This window comes from Lutra lutra, chromosome 3 (genome assembly GCF_902655055.1).
Source record: "Lutra lutra chromosome 3, mLutLut1.2, whole genome shotgun sequence".
In the NCBI taxonomy this organism is placed as follows: Eukaryota; Metazoa; Chordata; class Mammalia; order Carnivora; family Mustelidae; genus Lutra; species Lutra lutra.
In genome coordinates, this window is record NC_062280.1 from 188587103 (window position 1) to 188607863 (window position 20761).

The window sequence follows — 20761 nt, forward strand, 5'->3', positions numbered from 1 at the left end:
TATAAGTCTGTTTTATTCCTTCTAAGTTACTTGTGCTGTGTTGTTTCAAGGGGTTTTCCATTTCCCCGCTGGATCACAGTATCTCAGTGTTTGATGGCACCCGAGGGCATCTCTAGATACAGAACATCCTGCCTTGTGTTGTAGAACTATTGATTTTCTTTGAAAAAGATCTAACCATGGGCCTACCCAGGAAGGAAGAAAAGAACTAGCAGGTAAAGCATAAACAAGAAGGAGAGGCGTTAACGCATGGGATCTGGAGAGGAGAAAGCACCACGCCAGGAAGAGCCACCTTTATAGTTAGACCCTGTTGGAGGTGGCAGCTCATTTCTTTCCAAGACAAATAGTTATGTCGTGGAATATTTTTATTTTAGAATGTCCATTCCTTCTTGAAGCTAAAACTCTCCTTTCTTGTAGCTTTCTGCAGATCCTTAACCTTTTGGGCCCGAGCCCGGTCCTGTTTCCATGGACCAAAGCAAGACAACAACTCTCCCTACTCTCCACGATCAGCCACAGCCCTGATCATTCTTGACCTTGGAGCTCATTGCATCAGCAATGAGCTTGTTGTCTGAGTGGTCCCAGATTTGCTCTCCTTGAGCTATCCGAAGGAAGTGAAGGACTAGATGGAATTAACTTTTTCTCATGTTTAATTTTCATTGCCGGTTCCTCTTTCTCCTGCCTGCTAAATCTGGGCGTCCCTTCTCTTCCCGCACCCCTCCCTACAGCAGCCGTTAGCCTCTGCAGAAGGACAACGGCAGATGTACTCTTCCTGGATGGTTGGCTTCCAGATAATGGGGGTAAAGTTCCCCTCCTGTTTTTCTTCTATCTAATGTAAAATTTGCTTTAGAATAGTCACCAGAAGTGTTAGTCAGCTGGAGCTGCTGTAACAGAATACCATATATGGGTGTCTTATGAATGACAGAAACTTCTCTCACAGTTCTGGAGGCTGGTGAGTTCACATAAAGTCTGGTGAGAGCCCAGTGCTGAATCAAAGATGGCGGTCTTCTTGCCATGTCGCCCATAGCAGGAGGGACAAGACAGCTCCCGGGAATCTCTCTTACAAGGGCACTCATCCCATTCATGAGAGCTCCAATCTTCATGACCTCATCATCTCCCAAAGGCCCCACCTCCAAACACCATCGTCACCTTGGGGATTAGGTTGCAGCATGTGGCTTTTGGGAGGACACAAACGCTTAGTCTGTTGCACCAGCGGTACTGAGTTTATATGTGTGATGCTGAAATGGGAGAAACGATTTCTTTCGTCCTTTTCAACAACTGTCTTCCCATGAGTACTGAAAATCAGTACTTCTAAGAATATATATCTAATCAGTTGACATCGTTAATGGATCCATCTTTACGATCAGCTTCCTACCAATCTGATTAATAAAACTGTGGACCTTGGTTACTGGCATTCTCTGAAGTGCTGTTCTTGGTACTTGGGTCTCTGTGGCTTGTCCCTAAAAATAGAAGCTCAGGCCTGCCTCCTCGGCTTGCGATTGCATTTAGGCTGGGCTGGTCCTTGGGAAGGTAAGCAGTCTTATCAGCATCCTTCCATCTTCTTCACTGGCAAACTGCTGCTGCCTTTTGGGCAGAGGGTTAAGGACTGAAATGCAGGGGAAACGCTTGGTCCTGCCTATCTTGCTAATCCATCTTGCACCTGTGAACTCCCGATCAGGTCCTTAATTCAGAGTTACACACGTGTGTCAGAAGGCAATGATAAACCCTAGAGGCCCCTTCTGGAACCACCTACTCAGAAGATTTCGCAAGAATGTTTATCTTAAGATTTGTAGATTTTCCAGTGTGGTCTTGATAGAACCGTCCTACAGAAAGAAATCTGGTGGAGGAGTTGGCAAGATGCAGCTGTTGGGTTAGGGTTACGGCTCATGTTAAAAAACAAAAACCAAACCAAACCAACAACAAAGAAAACCCCTGAAACCACCAGGCTCTGAAAGCTGGACTGTTTTCCTGATGCCCTGAAACAGCTCCGGGGCATTTCAGCAGAGAAAACAGAGCTTCATAGGTTCGCCTGCCTGGCTCGCAGGCACACAGAGTTAAAAAAGGAGCTGCTCAGGATAAAATAAATGCTTTTGAAATTTTTCCACTGGGCCAGCCATCGGTAGGTGAGTGCTTTGAAAAATGAATGAAAATCAAACACAAAGTCACACATGGCTCCCGCCGACTTTGTAATGAAAGACGCTCGTGCAGAAGAACAGCCCCGCGCGCGCGCGTGTGTGTGCGTGTGTGCGGCCGGTCTGTCTGGCTTTGTTCCGTGGGATGAATAAACCGACTTGGCCTGTGGTGTCATCAGGGAAGGAGTCTCATGCGCAGGCTCAGACCTAGAGTTTGAGTTCTCCTTGCTTGCTTTTGTGTTCAGTGGTGGTTAAAAACACATAAAACTTAGCGTCTCCCCCATTTTAAAGTCAGGAGTGCAGTGGTGGTTAGTGGATTCACGTTGCTGTAAAACAGAGCTCTGGGACTTTTTTTTTTTTTTTGCAGATGTGAAACTCTGTTAAATAACTCTATTAAATAACCCCACCGCCCTCTCCCCACCCTCACCGCCCCGTCCCCACCCTCCCCATCCCTGCACCCCAACCACCATTCTACTTCCCTTGCTACGAATCTGTTCCCTCCCGCCTTTCTTTCAGGAGCCTGTTCATTTCCCAGTCTTCTCTCCTCGCTTCAGGGCAATTTGGGTTAATCGTGCCATTAAGGAGGACAGAACGATTTGTAATTTTGGCTTTGTAAAACAGTGCGGGCGTTGGGGCGCCTGGGTGGCTCAGTGGGTTAAGCCGCTGCCTTCAGCTCAGGTCATGATCCCAGGTCCTGGGTTCGGGCCCCACATCGGGCTTTCTGCTCAGCGGGGAGCCTGCTTCCTCCTCTCTCTCTCTGCCTGCCTCTCTGCCTACTTGTGATTTCTCTCTGTCAAATAAATAAATAAAATCTTTAAAAAAAAAAAAAAAACAGTGCGGGCGTTAAACGCATAGTGTGTGGGGCTCTGATGAGCTTTTCTTTTGGCCTGATGGCGGCGCCATTGAGAAAGCATCCTGCAGGATGAAGAAATGAGACCGTCAAAGGACAATCTAAACTTTATTAACTAGATCTTTTTCCTGTATCTCTCCTCCAGAATTGAGTCTGACTCTCCAATTTCTAGGGAAACCTGTAAACTCTCTTCTATCAAGTTCTACTTCATTTTCAACAGGTGACGGACTCTGTTTCAAGCATGTACTTACTGCATTTGTTTGTAGCGCTGATGTAATTGTTTATAAACTGGGACAGAGTGTGCATGTCACGACCCCACACTGTGGACAGATTAACCCAAACTCAGGATCAAAGGGGGCGCGCTGTTTTCGGCTGTGTACGTCCTTGCTTGTGGAGCTGCTGCAGACGAGTGTTTTAAGTGCTGTGACGTCATAGAGGGTCGTTGTTAAAGGCGGTTTTATTGTGCGCTTCCGCTTTTTCAGAAACTTCTGCTTGTCTACAGGTGTGGCCTGGCTCTAGCGCTGGTATGGGAGCGCTGCGGGCTGCCCGTGTTCCCGGGCAGGATTTTATTTCAAAGATGTGCTCTACATCCATGCTTTTCAGTGTCCGTCTTAGATTTGCCTTCCGTTCTCCTGCCGCTCACTTTGAGCAGTGGTCACACTACAAAAAATGAAGTAACCCTAACCGGGCTGGTTGCTGGGCTGGTCTGCTTGAAAATAGGGGTTTTGTATAGGGCTTGAAGGCGGCCCCAAACTGAAAACCCATATGAATGGACAGCAGAGTGGGCTATGCAAGGTATTGTCTTTACCTGATTTTGAAATAATCACACAAGAGTAAACCAGGGAGCCAGTTCAAAAGGGAACGGAAGGTCTGAATATTCTGGAGTGCTACATCAGTAATAATAGCCCAAGGAGGGTCTGGTCTCCAAACAAGATCTGAAAAAACAGAACCCCTCCTTTTATTTCTGGGACCTCATTCCTCATCGAAGCCAGGTGAGGGATGAGGCAGAAAGGCTCATGGCCAGTTAGTATTGGTGAGTGATGGTTTCCATGCGGTCTCTCTGGTCTTCTTGTAGGTGTTTCTGGCCATGTGCAATGGTCACGTGACTAGCACTGTTGTGCACGGTGGCCCAGCCAACGTGCTTCCTTGTTGAAAGAAAACCATCCTTCATTATTTCCCTTTTCGCGTTTTCCCTCTGAGTAGCCTTTCCAGAGTGGTTTTCCTTTACAGCGTTCGGAAGATGTCGGTTCTCTATACTTCTGCTGTATACTTTGAGCAACAGTGTCTTGAAATAAAAAATATATCTCAAAACGGCTTTAGAATCTAGACCCCAGCACACGGTTATTTTTGTTAAAAGATCGTGCTGTTGCGGTCTCCCTGTGAGAAGTGATCTTAAGAGGATTTCATTCACGTATCTGCTCAGCATGGACACCTGCTACAGATCATGCTGATCTAACGAACAAAACCAGACATCCGTATGCTCATGGAGTCTGCGCGCTAATGGAGCAGGACAACCGTGTATAAGAAACATTATAAAGAAATACTGTCTCAGATGCTAGAGAGTGATAAAGTGAAAAATGAGAAGCAGAAAAAGAAGTTAAGGAGGCATGGGGACAAATTACAGTTAAGGAAGGTGGTTTGGGTGAGCCCTGTTGAGAAATGACATTGGCGCAGAGATTTGAAAGTGGCAAGGGAATTATGCATGTACATTTTTAAGGAGAAGGTTTTGGAGGCAGAGGGAACAACCAGTGCAAAGGCCCTGAGGTAGGTATATACTTGATAGCCTGAGAACTGCAGACAGTCCTATGTGGCTAGACTGGAGTGAGCAGGAGGAGAACACTTGGATGTGGCTTCAGACAGGTGACAGGGGAGGAGCAGATTCTCTGGGGCCTTGTTTTCCATTGCAAAGACACTGACTCCGAGTGTGGAGGAGGAATGACACAGATGATTTGGTGGAAGATGGCTGTTTCTGATAGAACTGACCTGAAAAACTATTTGGGAACTATTTATGTAGTAACTCAAATGGTAATCACAAGTACAGAGGCCAGATGCAGCAAAGAAATACAAGGAAGCGGAAAAAAATTTCATCAAGGTATTGCAACAGGTGAATTTGAAAAGACTGTCATAGAACGTAAGCTGTGTGGTTTCCAAGTCCTGAGTGTCATGGAGGACTGTGAGTGTGTGCATGAATCAGAATGGTTGGAGGATACTTTTCCAAACACTTCTCACATGCGAGATTCTAGATATGTACAGGTTAGCGGGTGTGGATGGTTTTAAGTTTCCAGGTGAACCTCAGAATCATTGCTGTTCTGGAATTAGCTCCTAGAAATAGCTCCTGACTTGATCATCATTTCTTTTTACTAGGTTTGTAAGAACTTAAAGAATCTGATGTAAACCATTTAGAATGATCTTGCCTGCCAACATGGGTTTATTAGCAAGGAGCTTGTTGCCTGATAACTTAAAGGAAAACAGTTTAATTCACTCTTTCAGCCTTTCTAGTGGACCATCCGTATTTTTGGATTTGCTGTCTGTACTTTTTCTATATACTTAATTATGAGCTTTTTCCCAAGCCTAGAGTTTTTATGCTTAGGCTTTGTCTTACTCTAGCAAGCTGGTGGCAGGAAGGACGGGTCATCCACAGTGATCACACAGAACTTGCTTGCTTTTTAGGGTTTTCTAGTTTGTGGATCATACAGACTTGCCCCCCCCCCAACCCTTATTCCTATTATTTCATTCCTCAACCCCTCCTCAAAAGATTCTGGAATATAATCGCAAATATATGTTTTATTTTATAGCAGTTCATGTGCAGTAAACCTTAAAGCGGAGTTTAAAGGGAGTTTTCTTAGATATCAAAAAGTGGAAAAACTTGGAAAAGCCTAAACCATAAACGAAGCCTCTTCCTAAATGCTGACATCCGTGCCTGGCATTTTATGTGTTAACCCCCGTTGAATTCTTAGGCCTGCCTCCCTAGGAGGCATCATTGTTCCATTATTCAGATGGGAAAATCCGTGCCCAGGCAGGCCATGTAACTTGCCACATAGGCAAATGACAAGCCAGGCATCAAAGTCCTATCCTAAAGACTCTGGAACCTCGGTCCAGTACACGCTCCCCCTCCCCCCATTCTGTGCGGCTCCCAAACGTAATCTCACACATTTTTATACCTAGCAGTAATAGCTTCATCCATTGGAAATATTTAAGTTTGGTGTCTGTCTTTCTTTATAAATATATTGTGTACTTTGTTTATAATGAAAATATTCTTTAGAGCCCTTGACTTTTTCTTCTCCCAATTTGCCATTCCCTATAGTAGATTACCAGTCCTTTTGGATTTTTTCCCATTATAAAATATACCTAACATAAGTTTTTGCCATGTTAAGCATTTTTAAGTGTACGGTTCAGTGGCATTAAGTACATTCAGAGTGTTGTGCAGCCATCACCACCATTCATCTCCAGAATTCTCTTCCATCTTCCCAAACTGAGCTCTGTACCTCTGAAACAATAACTCTCCATCCCTGTTCCAGCCCAAGCCCCTGGGAAACAGCATTTCATTTTCTGTGACTACCTTCAGTCTCTTGTTAGATACCTTTTGTTACCTTTGTTATATATTTGTAAGTTTCTTTGTGCTAAATCTGGAGCCTCTCTGTTTACACTAATCTGAGCTTCCCAATTTTTCTTTTACTTTATTCTTTTTTTTTTTTTTTTGCTTTCCAGTTTTTCAAAGGAGGAGAAGTACAATTGACCCTTGAACAATGCAAAAAGGGTGTCAGCCCTCTGTTTGGTTGAAAAGTACATTGTGTATGACTTTTGACTTCCCCAGAACTTAACTACTAGCCTCCTGTAGCTTCTTACAGATAACATAAACAGTGGATTGACACTTATGTTACATGGTATATGCATTATATACTGTATTCTTCTAATAAAATAAGCTAGAGGGAGAAAGTTACTAAGAAAACACACTTATAGTATGGTACTGTATTTATTGAAAAAATCTGCATATAAGTAGTCTCATGAAGTTCAAAACCAAGTTATTCAAGGGTCAGCTGTACTAACTCAAGTTAAAACTCTGACCTCCCTGCAGACATGCATAACTGGAGCTCCGGCCCACTTGGATCCCAGTTGCTTATGTGCTTAATAGGATAGTAAACCTAAAAAGTACTTGAAGAATGAAAAGTAAATAGTATTTATTTGGGAGGTTTTCTGGGGATGCCAGAGCTGAGAATTCTTAAATTGACCTGAAAGCTGTGTTTTTCACACCTCGGTTGACCTATTTTTAATGCATGAAAAGTAACTTAAGAGTCCTTTTTTAGGATGAGAAAATGTTCCCGTTCTCCTACTAACTGAAAAACACTAGAAATGTTTTCTGTTGAAAGCATCTGTAAACATTTAAAATAATTTTTTGTTCATTTAATGTTCCTGGAAGTTGTCCGAGAACCTTGGAGATTGGTTTGAGGGGAAAAGTTGTGTTTAAAAAACTTAGTAGAAGTAATCTGCCTGCAGGGGAAGAGAAATGAGAACTGGGAAACTCATGTTAGTTCAGGGTTTCATTTTACAGAGTTTTTACCCTTCTGTTAGAATATTAAGCTAAATTCAATAAAATATTTACTTTCCATCTTACTTTGGAATAATAATTTTGGAGCCTAAGTGCATGATATCAGATGTATTTCCAGAAAGTTCAGGCTCCTTGCTCTGAATTAAGTTTTGAGGCTTAATTAGATCACTGAGCCCGAGGGGAGAGAAAGCATTTTTCTTTTGCTGGGAAGGATCTAATGCTTTTTTCTGGAGCTTTCGTGACCTGGGTTTTACTTGCCTGATTCATTATTTGTGTGATACGTTATTCCCTGACTAATGAATATTTTTTTAAACGTCAAGATTGTCTTATTTCGATAAATTTTAGAATTTTTTCTTCATCACCTTCTGAAAGTGATCAAAGGACAATGAATTGCTCAGGGTCAAGAGCAGAGAAACCCAGCTCTAGGAATGGCCGAGTTCTCTATACATGTTTTTCTTGTTTTGCTCATTGCCTTAAGCCTTCGCTAGGAGAGCCGTGGACAGCCTCCGCCGCGCATGCGCACATGAAGTCTCGGTGCCACGGAAGGGGAGTGACTTCTATACTAACGACGCTGTGGTTATAATGTAGCCAAATTACAGTGGAGGAGCTGAAAGTACCCCTTCTCTTCTTGGCCTGGAGTCGGGGCTCTGATATCCAATCTGAAGTGCATTTAATGAGTGTTCGGATCACTGGGGCTCAGTGCGGTGGGGAACAAGGAAGGCAGTGTCTTCGCAGACAGTGTGGCCACCCTTGGAGCCACGGCGGGAGGAAGAATCACCGCGTTTGTGGACGCATAGATGGGCAGGCCTAAACGTTTAGCTACATTCTTCCAGAATGAAAGCCTTGTCCCCGCTGCCAGGCTTCCGTGTTTAAAGTTGTAGTTCCTGTTCTTGATCTGGTTGGTATCTCGCAGCGATGGTGATCACAGTGTCTGCCGATGAGGCCGCTGCCACTTTCCTGTTGGGCTTTTGCGTCCTTTCTCCACCCCACCCCCACATCATACTTATTACCTGGTAGAGTTTACTGCGTCCTGGGTACCATCCTAAGAGCTTGAGGTATGGTAACTCACATATTCCTCAATTACGCCCATTCTACAGAAGACATAAGGGAGGCCCAAAGAGTAACTTGCCCAAGGTCACACTGCCATGGAACGGAGATACGGGATTTGCAAGAAGGCAGGTGTCTTCAGAGTTTGTATTCTTAAAATTTAAAAAAAAAATTTTTTTTTATCTTAGAGAGCAAGTGGGGTGGGGGGAGGCGCGGAGGGACAGGAAGAGAATCTCAAGCCGACGGTGCTGAGTGTGGAGCCCAACGAAGGGTTCTCTCACAACCCTGAGATCATGACCTGAGCTGAAACCAAGAGCCAGAGGCTTAAGCAGCTGACCCACCTAGATGCCCCCGGGTTTGTGTTCCTAATGATGACCCTGTGCTGCCGCTCTCCATCACCCGACGGGTGCAGAAACAGCATGAGAATCATCTCCCACGTTTCAGTTGTCTCATTTCTGCGTTAACCAAGGAGCCCAGTCTCTGCGGTGGAAAATCATGGTTGGCTTCTGTGCCACTCGGCCTAGCATGCTGGGGCTGTGCCTTACTATGGTCATCCTAGCTGTGTCCTATCATGTGGCCGACTAGCCCGCTTCGGTGCCTCTAGTTAGAGCTCTGGGAAAGCACCAGTCTCTTTCCTTGGTTTTATCGGCAAGTTTTCCCCAGGACAATTGGGAGTCCTCAAAATTGCAAGTATATAGGCTTGAAAGGAACAAGGGGGAAAATGGAGAGACTCTGGGGCACAACGATTAGGAGCAGAGTCTCCGAACTAGGTTTGAATCCCAGCTCCACAGCCCATGAGAGTGTGATCTTGCCAAGTCTGGGACCTCCAGCCTGGAGTCCCCCAGGGCAGGTAGCTTTGCGGAGGTGCAGCTATGCAGCTGAGATTGAAGGGGTCTCTCTGTCTCCGGGGTGAGCCCCGGGGCCATTGCATCTGGCCTCCAGTGTCTTTATTGACGCCTAACAAGCCACCAGCCATTATTACTGCTGTCCTGGAGGGGAGAATGGTAGGGACTCTGTTCTGGCTTCTCCTGTGCCCTCAAGAAGTCCCAAGCCCTGATTGTGATTCACCAGCCTTTCCGTCCCTCTGGTAAGAATCTTCTTTTTCTTTTTTGGGTTCCAAAATGACCCAGATATTTGCCTTGAAATGGATTGTGTTCATTCATTCTGTGCGATGCTCTCTGGCCCTTTGCAACCTAGAAGGTTGGACTCTTTCGTTCTGGAGAATTTCCTTGCATTGTGCTTGCGCCACATCCTCTGCTCTTGGGTCTGGATAGAAGTCGCATTGGTCAGACATTGGGACTCTTGAGCTGAAACCATAAACTCAGGGCCATCTCTTGGTCAGGATGTTTTATTTCTAGGAGTTTTCACCTGTATCTTTAATCTCTTCCAGTGAAAGTATTTCTGTGCTACTGTTTTTTTCATCTTATATTGTTAAGAGCTCTTAATTGCTATACAAATATTCCTTATTATAACCCTCTAGGTTTGTTTGGTTTTTTAGTTTTGTTTTCTTTCTTTCTTTCTTTCTTTCTTTCTTTCTTTCTTTCTTTCCTTCCTTCTTTTTTTTTTAGGTATAAACTCCTGGCTATATGGGGATACAAATTACAGTGTTTCAACAAGTGTTTTCCTCTAGTCTGCATTATCAGAAGTGGCTGGCATCTCCCATTTCTAACCTTTGGGACGGGGGCTGCTGCTGTGTAATGTGGGCGTTTGCCGACTGCTGACTCTCTCTCCTCTGCTCTGTTATTAGGTTTCAGTGTTGTTGTCTATCCTCCTCTAGAATTTGGGGGACCTCTCTCACCTGCTGTCACTTCTATCATTTTCTTTTTTTTTTTTTTATGTATTTATTCCTCTTTTTCCTTTTTCTGTTCTCTACTGTTCTTTTTTAAGCGGGGTTTCTGGGTGTAGTGGAGATGCGTGTATTGACTTGGCCATATTTAGCCACAGACTGACATTTTTTTTCATCTCTTATATTAAGCTCTGTCTGGCAGTGGCCTTGTGCTAAATTTTCTAAGAAAAACACGCATTTATGGACAGTTAGGTGGGTTCCTGTGTAATTTCTCAAATTGTACTCTCCTTGAACTTCTGCTTCATCAGAAGCTCCTGAGCCCGTTTCACTCCCCTCTGACCTGACAGGTGGAAGGCTCTCAAAAGAGACAATATTTCTTAAAAAGGATTTCAATTCTAGAATGCCGTTCTCATCTAAAGCAACAGCTATGAGAAAGGGAATATATTTTAACAGCAGGAAAGATTAATTACCTTCTATAATTAGTCTACTACTTGCTGAGTGTATGTGATGATCAAGTTAGAGGAATTCTGCCAGAGTTTTGTTATTCTAAATCTGCTTATTGGCTTATTATTTCCTTGTAATCTCATTTCTCCAAAAGGGACTATTCTGGGCATAACTGTGTTGTCTCTGCCCCCATGCAGCAGAGGGATGGGTATGAGTTTGCGAGAGCTGCTGTGACTAAGAATCACAAAGTTGTGTGGGGGGGTGCTTCACACAACAAATTTAATCTCTCTCAGTTCTGGAGCCCATAAGTTCCAAATCTAGGTGTCTTCAGAGCCGTGCTCCCTCCAAGACTGGGTAGAATCCTTTGCTTCTTCCGCCTTCTGGCAGAAGTGTGGGGGGACGTTCATCCTTGGCGTTCCCTGGTTAATAGTCCCATCACTCCAGTCTCTTGCCTTTGTCCTCACGGGGCCTTCTCCCAGTGTGTCTGTCTTCACACCATCTTCTTAGAAGGAACTGGTCATACTGGTTTATGTCCAAAGCGAATGAGCTTATCTTAACCTGACTCCATCTCGAGGACCCTGTTTCCAAATGAGGTCACATTCACAGGTACTGGGAATTAGGACTTCAACATATCTTTTTGAGGGACATAGTTCAGCCCATAAACATGTTTGGCACCACTTTTTTCCCCCTACGGTTAAGCTTCTAGTCTTGATGTTCGCCTTGAACAGAAATCAGAGAGACCACAAAGCCAGCCAGCTAGCCCTGCCTGTGGAGGACCCGCGTGTCATTCAGTAGCAACTGATTAGGGACACTAGATGGCTCAGTCGGTGAAACATCTGCCCTCAGCTCAGGTCATGGTCCTGGGAGAGCACTCCCGTCGGGCCCCCTGCTCAGTGGAAAGCCTGCTTCTCCCTCTCCTTCTGCCAGTCCTCCTGCTCGTGCTCCTGCTCAAATAAATAATGTTTTTTATAAAAAAGTAGCAACAGACCCCTGTGACGACCATCTTGCTACTCAAAGCACAATCTTTGTCCCAGCCCCCACGGCTCTGGGAGCCTATTGGAAAAATGGTGACCTTGGGGCCTCGCCCCATTCCCCAAGAATCAGCACTTGCAGCTGGTTAGGATGATTGGCGGGCATGAAAACCGGAAGTGCCATGCTGAATCACCCCCAGCGGGGCCTCTGGGGTGGCCTCTGCCTCAGGAGGTGCAGCCCTCCTGGCTGATGGGATAGCCAGGTTTCCTGTGCCCTGACGTTGCAGAGGCATGCCTCCGCCTCAGTGTCCGCTCATTCCCGCACCGGCCATGCTCGAAATGAGCATCTTCCCTTCACAGCAGGAGTAGCAGTGATGGAGAACAACTTCTGTACCAGAGCTTTTGCTCACCACTTTGCAATCATCGTCTTAATTTTTACACTGATCTTGGGACATAGATGATATCATCTCCACTCCTCTTACTGACTTCCGCGTCCTATGGACTGAGTCGTGCTTCCCCGGCCCTCCATTCGTATATTGAAGCCGTAACTTTCTTTGTGGCCATCCTGAGAGTAAGGAAGCAATGAAGGTCAAATGAAGCTATAAGGGCGAAACCCTCAGTAGGATTAGTGTTCTTGGAGGAAGAGATACCGGAGAGTTCTCTTTCTCTCTAACATGGTACGTCGCGTAATACTCGGGTTTAGCTGGTTTCTTGTTGGAAATACTTGCATTGATTTCTGTTTGTGCAGCATCTAAGCCCAGTGCCTGTAGGCTCCTCAAGCCTGCAGCATCAGTTGTATCCACCTACCTGGTCAAAAAGTAGCAAAGGGCCGTGAGGAAATCTATGGGATTCTAATGCCCTAAGATTAGAGTCGTTGAAGGTTAGTGGGTTATAGGACTTTGAATCATATTCTAAGAGGTATTAAAGGTAAGGAAAAGGGACCAAGGCCTTTGAGAGAAGCCATTCTCTGCTGGATTAGAGCCACCCCTGGTTGTCATGGTTACCTTAATCCTAAACCAGGAAGAGGGGGGGAAGGAAACAAAACACTTCCAGAAACAGCTTTCTGAAACCTCAGCAGATGCAAAGTTTTTAAACCTGGGCAAATGTTATCTTTATAGGTTCGTGTCTAGGAGATTGCTTTTGAAAGCTTAGAACTGTAGCTTCTATCGAGTAGGGGAAATTGTTCGGAAGCTTGGAGGAAACAGAGAGAGGGAGGAAACTAGACCCTACCCCAGAAAGAATTGTCTTTATACTTTTGGAGGAGGAAAAAAAAATACTCCCACATAAAACTTTATGTAATAGAAAAAACCTAAAGGCATAGATAGATTTTTTTTTAAAAGGTACAGTAAACAAAAACAACTTTGATTCACAATTTTTTAAAAAGATTTTATTTAGGTATTTGAGAGAGAGCAGGAGAGCACAAGCAGGGGGAGCAGCAGAGGGAGAAGCCCCTTCCCCGTGGAACAGGGAGCCCCATGCGGGGCTTGATCCCAGGATCGTGACCGGAGCCGAAAGCAGACACTTAATGACTGAGCCACCCAGGTGCCCCTGATTCACAATTTTTAATGGCTTAAAAAAGCCAAATTTGAACGTTCATACTATTTGTTATTCAGTGTTTAGTGGCCATTCCCCAAGAATGCAGACCTCCCCCTACAAAGTAATTTTATAGGATTCTGTGAACAGCCAGTTCAAAATGGAGAAAATCATCAGGGACGCCCAATTTGAAATTAGTCAACTTGTTTGTGCGCGAGGCTAAAATTCAGATGCCTTTCGGAGCATAATTAAAAGTGGCCAATAAGAAAAAAGTGGTGAAAATGCCATTATGTAGTTTCACTAATGGCTGATCTGTTCTCCAGAATAAAACATATAATTACTGTTGGATGTCTTTTCTGTAAGGCACACATGTCCATAATTACTTTTCATCAAGACTGGCTGAGTGTGGGGTTGGCCAGACTGACCCTTTCTTAGAGGTTGTAGGGGTCTTCGAGGTTTTTTCCCCCAGCCCCAATACAACCCTTGGGGATAATAAAAGAAGTCATTTGTCGTAAGATCCTTTTCATATTAAACTTACTAATGTGTAGGTTTTCAGATGATGTGTATATTGGTTTCCTTTCCTCGTGTATGGTAGCTTGTGCAACATTAAATAGAAATGTGTGTGTATCTTAAAGTCAGCCCCCGCCCCCCTTTGAGAAGAGACCTCTTCAGGTCAGAATTCCTCTGGGTCTAAGCTTTGTGCTCTGCTAGCTTTATCCATGCTGTTGGATATACCCCCTTCCCCCACTCACACTTCATCAACTTATGTCCAGATTTGTTTTAGCCAAAGGGCTGGTGGATTTATAGCTTTCTGAACCCCATTCCTGGCTCCTGGTGCAAAGCCTGCCCCAAATGCAAAATTTGCAGTGACTCCAACAAATGTTCATTTCCTGCCAAACACATAAAAGACCTCTTTTCACCGAGAAATCTTAGCCGATGTCGCGTGCGCCCACGTGGGTGTTTGCTCACTCTCCCTGTGTGGTCGGGCCTTCACAGCCACTCTTCCTTGAACTAGTCCAACCCCTCAGTATTTTTCTAAGCTCTAATGTTCTAAGAAGAACTCACTTTCTGGCTCGTAAAGGAATTTGAAACAGACTCTATCATGCATCACCCCCTGTGGCTGTTTTCAGATGTGAATCCCACTGCCCCTTTTTCTTATTTTTTTTCTTCTGCATTTTGCATTGTGAGAAAACATCTGTAACGTGAAATTGACCAGTTTAGTCGTGACGTGTGCAATTCAGTGCCACTCAGTACACTCACCAACACCAGCATCCGTTTTACGTTCTGTGATTTGATTTTTTGTTTTGTGGGGTTTTTTTTTTTTAATTTAAATCCTAGTTAATTAACATATACTGTGACGTGAGTTTGAACAAAATTACTTTTGAGTGTGAAGTTCCAAAAAAAATCCACTGGAGACAAGCATTGAGAAACGATGTTGCAAACTATCGGTGTAGATCCAACGTGGGAAGTACAGGAGGGATGATTTCTCTTAGAGAATGGGAATGAAATCTTTTCTCTCTTTGTTAGACCTCCCTGTTTTTCTCATTAGTCCTGCATCAGCACACGCACATGAGATGATTCTGCCAGTGGTCCTTGAACCAGGCACCGGAAGAGCCCAGTGAGGTTGGGATTCCCCATGGCAAATATTGTATGCTTTCAGATAGCTGTGAATATCTTCTGGACTTCGGTGATAAGAATTCAAGGGATATAAAGTGGCATCTATTTTTAAGAAAAAATGCTTATTGACTGGACACCGAAGCCTCTTTCATGACTCCTGCTAATGGACATGCCCATCATTGAACCTGTCAGCCTCTAGCTCTTTCTGTCCATTAGCCCCCTGGGTTACTATTTGGTTCCTATAATGTTCTGCTCTTCTCAGAGGGAAAGTGCACATGTAAAAGCAGTAACTGGAAATGACCATGTTTTGAGATGCTTTTCTTCTGGTGCTTGATCTGTGTGGTGGACTTGGGTCCATTTTATTAGTGGGTCATTAGGAATCCACCAGGCGGGGGCACCTGGGTGGCTCAGTTGGTTAAGCCCCTGCCTTTGGCTCAGGTCATGATCTTGGAGTCCAAGGATCAAGTCCTGCATTGGGCTCCCCACTCAGTGGGGAGTCTGCTTCTTCCTCTGACCCTCCTCCTGTCTCACTCTCTATCTTGTTCTCTCTCTTTCAAATAAATAAATAAAATCTTTAAGAATAAAATAAAATAAAAAAAGGAATCCACCAAGCAGTGAAGAGAAACCAAGGCTATGGTTCTTAGTGTTGAGGGTAGGGATTGCGACCTACTCTATCCTGTGTTCCCTTTCCCTGTGGGTTCAGTAACTAGAAAGTGCCTGTACAATACTGGTTGCTGTGGGCATTTGGTTGAGTGCCAGATGCTTTGCTGGAGAGTAAGAATATGAAGGTGAGTAAGGAGCCCAGAATTTAAGTGGAGACACAGGCTCGTGTATACTTAACTATATGGAATACTGTGGAATGAGGAAGTTTTATTCATTTGTTCATTCACTTCCAAATTGGTTGGTCTGTAGGCACCGTGGATACAGAGGTTAATAAAATGCAACCTTTACCTTCAGTGTAGGTGAGGTGTGGGAGTGAGTTCGTGCAACGTGCTGGGAGAACCTAGGGAAGAAAGTACTAAATTCTGCCATACTTGCGGAGGGAGGGATGAGGAGTGGGACCAAGGGTTCCACAGCCACAGAAAGGACACAGAATCATGGGCCGATAACTTTATGTCCCCACAAAACCTGCATGCAAATATTTATAGCAGTTTTATTCTTCCTCATCAACACTTGGATGGTCAGCAAGATGACTTTCGGGGTGCTTGGGTGGCTCAGTCATTAGGCGTCTGCATTCAGCTCTGGTTATGATTCCAGGGTCCTGGGATCAAGCCCTGCATCGGGCTCCTTGCTCAGCGGGAAGCCCGCTTCTCCCTCTCCTGCTCCTCCTTTCTCGCTGTCTCTCTCTCTCTGTCAAATAAATAAAAAAAATCTTAAAAAAAAAAAAGATGTAATGGATAAACTGTGGAACATTCATGCAAGGGAATATTATTTAGCAGTTTTAAAAAAATGAACCAAGAAGCCACGAAAAGACATCCAGGGACCTAAGTGCATACACTTGAGCAAAAGAAGCCAATCTGGGAAGGCTACATGCCGTGTGGTTCCCACTATATGACATTCCGGAAGAGGCAGACAGTGAAGGCAGCAAAAGGACCAGTGATAGCCAGGAGTCGGGGGTGGGTGGGGGGGTAAGGGTTGACTGGGTGGCACACGGTGGATTCTTAGGATGGTGAAACTATCCTCTGTGACCCTGTGATGGCGAAGACGTGATCCGATACGTTCGCCGAGACGTCTGGACCTGTAGAATGCAGAGTGAACCCTGGCGTAAAGTGTGCGCTCGGGGTGCCCATAATATGTTGATGATGTGTCCGTGTTGGCTCAGCTATGGTGACAAATGGATCGATACAAGATTAACAATAAGGGATCTGGTGTGTGTGGTGAAAAGAGCTGTGTGGGGGATTCTCTGTGTCTTGTCTTCAATTTCCTATAAATCTAAAACTGCTCTAAATAAATAAATGTGTGTGTGTGTGTGTATTTATTTTTTTTTTTTAGAAAGAGTGTGGTACGTGGGATTTGGGTGGTGAGGGGAAAATGGCAGAGAATTAGCACCTAAGTAGGAATGTAGCCTGGAAAAGGCTCCTGGGAGTGCAGTCGGGGGGTCCAGTGGTAAGTGTTCATGGAGATGGGCAAGCCGAGAAGGGCTGGAAGATTCAGGAATGACGAGGCTTCCCATGTTGGGGGCCGAGGTTTGTTTTCATCTCTTCCTGTGTTGGAGGGGGATAACTCCTGCTGTTTCTCTTCACAGCAAAGAGCCCCGGGGAAGGTGTTGCTGGATGCAGTCTGCAACCACCTCAACCTTGTGGAAGGGGACTATTTCGGCCTCGAGTTTCCCGACCACAAGAAGATCACAGTAAGTGGCGGGAAATTGATGCTGGTATCTGACCATCTGCTCAGTGTGGGGAAAGGTGAGGAACCAGGTGTGGTTCCTTGGCCGTACAGACCTATCACAGAAGAAGAACATCCCGAAAGCCCTTGTTAATCTTGTTGGAAAATACTACACACGTAGGGTTAGCATGAGGAGGATGACCTCACAACACTAAGATCATGACCTGAGATGAAATCAAAGGTTGGACATTGAACCTTCTGAGCCACCCAGAGCCTCTCTCCCCAGGGTTATTTTAAATATCAATTGAAGCTCTGACACTGGATGAGAGGGTAGACTGTGTAAAGGAGGCTAGCTTGGAGCCACCAGCATTTAAGGGATAGAGAAGGAAGAGCCCTCAGAGGAGGTGCGGATGGGGAGGAGGAAAACCAGGGGAAGGACACATCACAGAGCAGGAAAAGAGAGTGTTACAAGGAAGGCATAGACAGGAGTTGAGTGGGTAAGTGGTGAATGAGCAAATCTGTCCCGTACCTAAAAACGGGTGTGAATAGTGTTTTCTCAGCTTGTTCCTGTCTCCAAATACTTTTTAGCATTTCCTCATGCCTGAATTAAATCTAAGCCTCCCCGACTCCCGTTCCTTTTTCTGATGTGGCAGATGACCACAGATGGGCCAAATCTAATTCTGCATTCTATTTATCCAACAATTATTTTGTGCCTACACTGTCTGTCATCATTCTTTGTACCATAGAAGACACGAGTGACAGCAAGAAGTGGTGACGGGTTTCCATTCATTAGACAGGCACGACGGGTTTCCATTCATTAGACAGGCACGACGGGCTTCCATTCATTAGACAGGCACGACGGGCACAGCTTGAAAAAAAAAGAAAAGTGCTCAGCTTGGTAAGAGAGACAAGGAAAACAAATAATTACAATACAATGTGGCTAGTTCTACAGAACATTGTTTCATAAAAGTATTTTATGTTAAAATACTGATTCTCAAAACACTGGAGGGTAATGCTGTCTTCTTATTTCTAACAACTTTGCCTTCCCTTACTCCACTTAAGCCTCCTTCTGAGCCAGCTGGAGTTGCCTTTTTAAACCATAAATTAGCTAATAGTGGAGTTGGGGTTCTGACCAGGTCCTTCTGACCCCAAGGTCAGTGCCCTTCTAGAACTTACAGACCTATTGATTTTCCCGTGCACCTCCAGGGCTGGCTTCTTTCAAGTTTTATCAGGCTTGATTTTTATCATCTCGCTCCTTTCTTACAATACCATTTAGGAGTGTGTTCAGCTGCAAAATACAGAAAACCCATTAATAATGACAAAGAAATAGGGGTTCATTTCCCATGCAACACAAATGAAAGCCACCACATGACTGCCTACCATGTGCCAGATTGTTCTAGTCCCTGTGGACGCAGCAGCTAACGTGGCTCACATTCTAAAGCAGGGATCGGTACATTTCATAAGGGCCAAATAATAAATATTATATGAAGGCTTTGCAGGCCAGAGGGTCTCTGCTACAGTAACCCAAGGCTGCCCTTGTAGTGCAGGAGGAGCTGTGGACAGTATGTAAATGAAGAGATGTGACTTTGTTCCAATAAAACTTTATTTATAATATAGGAAGCCATAGCCAGCACCTGCTCTGAAGAGTGATAACTCTGTGCAAGGCATCCTGTTCGTTTGACCTACAGTATTTCATTCATTCCAGAAAAGCCCATCATATACACTTTTTCTGATGAGGAAGCTAAGGCTTAGCAAGGTAAACTCATTTTCATGAAGGCGCACGGCGAGGAAATGCGATGGCCGTGATTCAGGTGCAGGTCTGGGTAAACACGAGCTCATGCTCTCCATCACCCTTCTATTATCCTATTTCCATGTTTTATTCTCTGTCAATTATAAAATCCCAACCTGAGAGTTAATTTCAGAAGATTAAAGAAAATAAGTTGTTTCAACAGAACGGATCTGCGATGTTAGAGGAGGCGGGAGGGGTGCCTGGGTGTGCAGTATGAGGAGGGTTTCTGGGGCCCTTGGCTGAGTTCTGTTTCTTTTTTTTTTTTTTTTTTTTTTTTTTTTTTTTAGATTTTATTTATTTATTTGACAGACAGAGATCACAAGTAGGCAGAGAGAGAGAGAGAGAGGAGGAAACAGGCTCCCCGCTGAGCAGAGAGCCCGACATGGGGCTCGATCCCAGGAACCTGGGATCATGACCTGAGCCGAAGGCTGAGGCTTTAACACACTGAGACACCCAGGCGCGCCCCCCCCCCCCCCGAGTTCTGTTTCTTGATCTAGGTGCTGGTTCTGTGTGTATAATCAGCGGGGAAAAATACAGTTACCTCTGCGCTTACCCATGTGTACCACCTGTGTATAAAATATCAATAAAAGTTTATCCCCAGGAGCACCTGGGTGGCTCAGTCAGTTAAAGCTCAGGTCATGATCTCAGGGTCCTGGGATCGAGTCCTGCATTGCACTGGGCTCCTTGCTCCATGGGGATCCTGCTTCTCTCTCTGTCACACTCCCCTGCTTGTGCTCGCGTGCTCTCTCTCTCTGTCAAATAAATAAAATATTCTTTTTTTTTTTTTAAGATTTTATTTATTTATTTGACAGAGAGAAATCACAAATAGGCAGAGAGGCAGGCAGAGAGAGAGGAGGAAGCAGGCTCCCTGCTGAGCAGAAAGCCCAATGTGGGGCTTGAACCCAGGACCTAGGATCATGACCTGAGCCGAAGGTAGGGGCTTAACCCACTGAGCCACCCAGGCGCCCCAAATAAAATATTCTTAAAAAAAAAAAAGTGTATCCCCAAATTCAATGAAATAAAAGCACATAGGAGCAGAAATAATGACCAGAAGGTGCCCGGAGGCTGGCTGACAGAATCAGTTTTGGAAGAGCCAAGGACAAGTCTTGAGTTTGCTGAACCAGGGAAGAGCCACTCACCTGTGAAAACCGGAAACTCTGGCTGGGTTTTCACCTCTGCTCTTATTAGTAAGGGTGCTCGAAAATACAAAGTTTCTGTCCACTGGTTTCTGCTTCCTCCCCTGATTCTGTTGATTTTGAGTGGGGTGGTATGTTACTGTAGCCTGGGGAAGGGCTCTGCGATCAGACTCCCAGCCCCGAAGTCAGCACAATGGGTGACAGGAGTGGGGCGCTGGCCCTCCTGAGCCTCGCTTTACTCGTGGGTGGAATGGGCACAGTAGTGCCCAGCTAGTGGGGATTTTGAATGGATCAGATGAGATAACATCAGCCAGCATGTAACCCTGTGTGTAGGACCTACTCAGGTGTTCAAAAAGTATTTGTCATGGAAACTCTTACCATGATCATTTTTTAAATGGATGAAAACCGAGGATGTAAGAGTTAACCGTCTTAACGGTCTCAAGGTGTACTGGGCAGTAGCATTAACTATATTCACCTGGTGCCACAGGTCTCTGGAATGTTCTTCTTTTTATTTTTTGTTTTACTTTTTTAAAGATTTTATCTGTTCGTTAGAGAGCACAAGCAGGGGAATGGCAGGGAGAGGGAGAAGCA

General features: G+C 44.9%; 1 protein-coding gene across 5 annotated transcripts in view; it reads left to right on the top strand.

Moving 5' to 3' along the window:
• FARP1 (FERM, ARH/RhoGEF and pleckstrin domain protein 1) overlaps positions 1 to 20761 on the top strand; it is a 271923-nt gene that overhangs the window by 161394 nt on the left and 89768 nt on the right. For all 5 annotated transcript variants that reach the window (XM_047720272.1, XM_047720273.1, XM_047720271.1 and 2 more), the window contains one exon: positions 17166 to 17270. In XM_047720272.1, coding sequence (XP_047576228.1) covers positions 17166 to 17270 — 105 coding nt within the window. The remainder of the gene's footprint in view (positions 1 to 17165; positions 17271 to 20761) is intronic.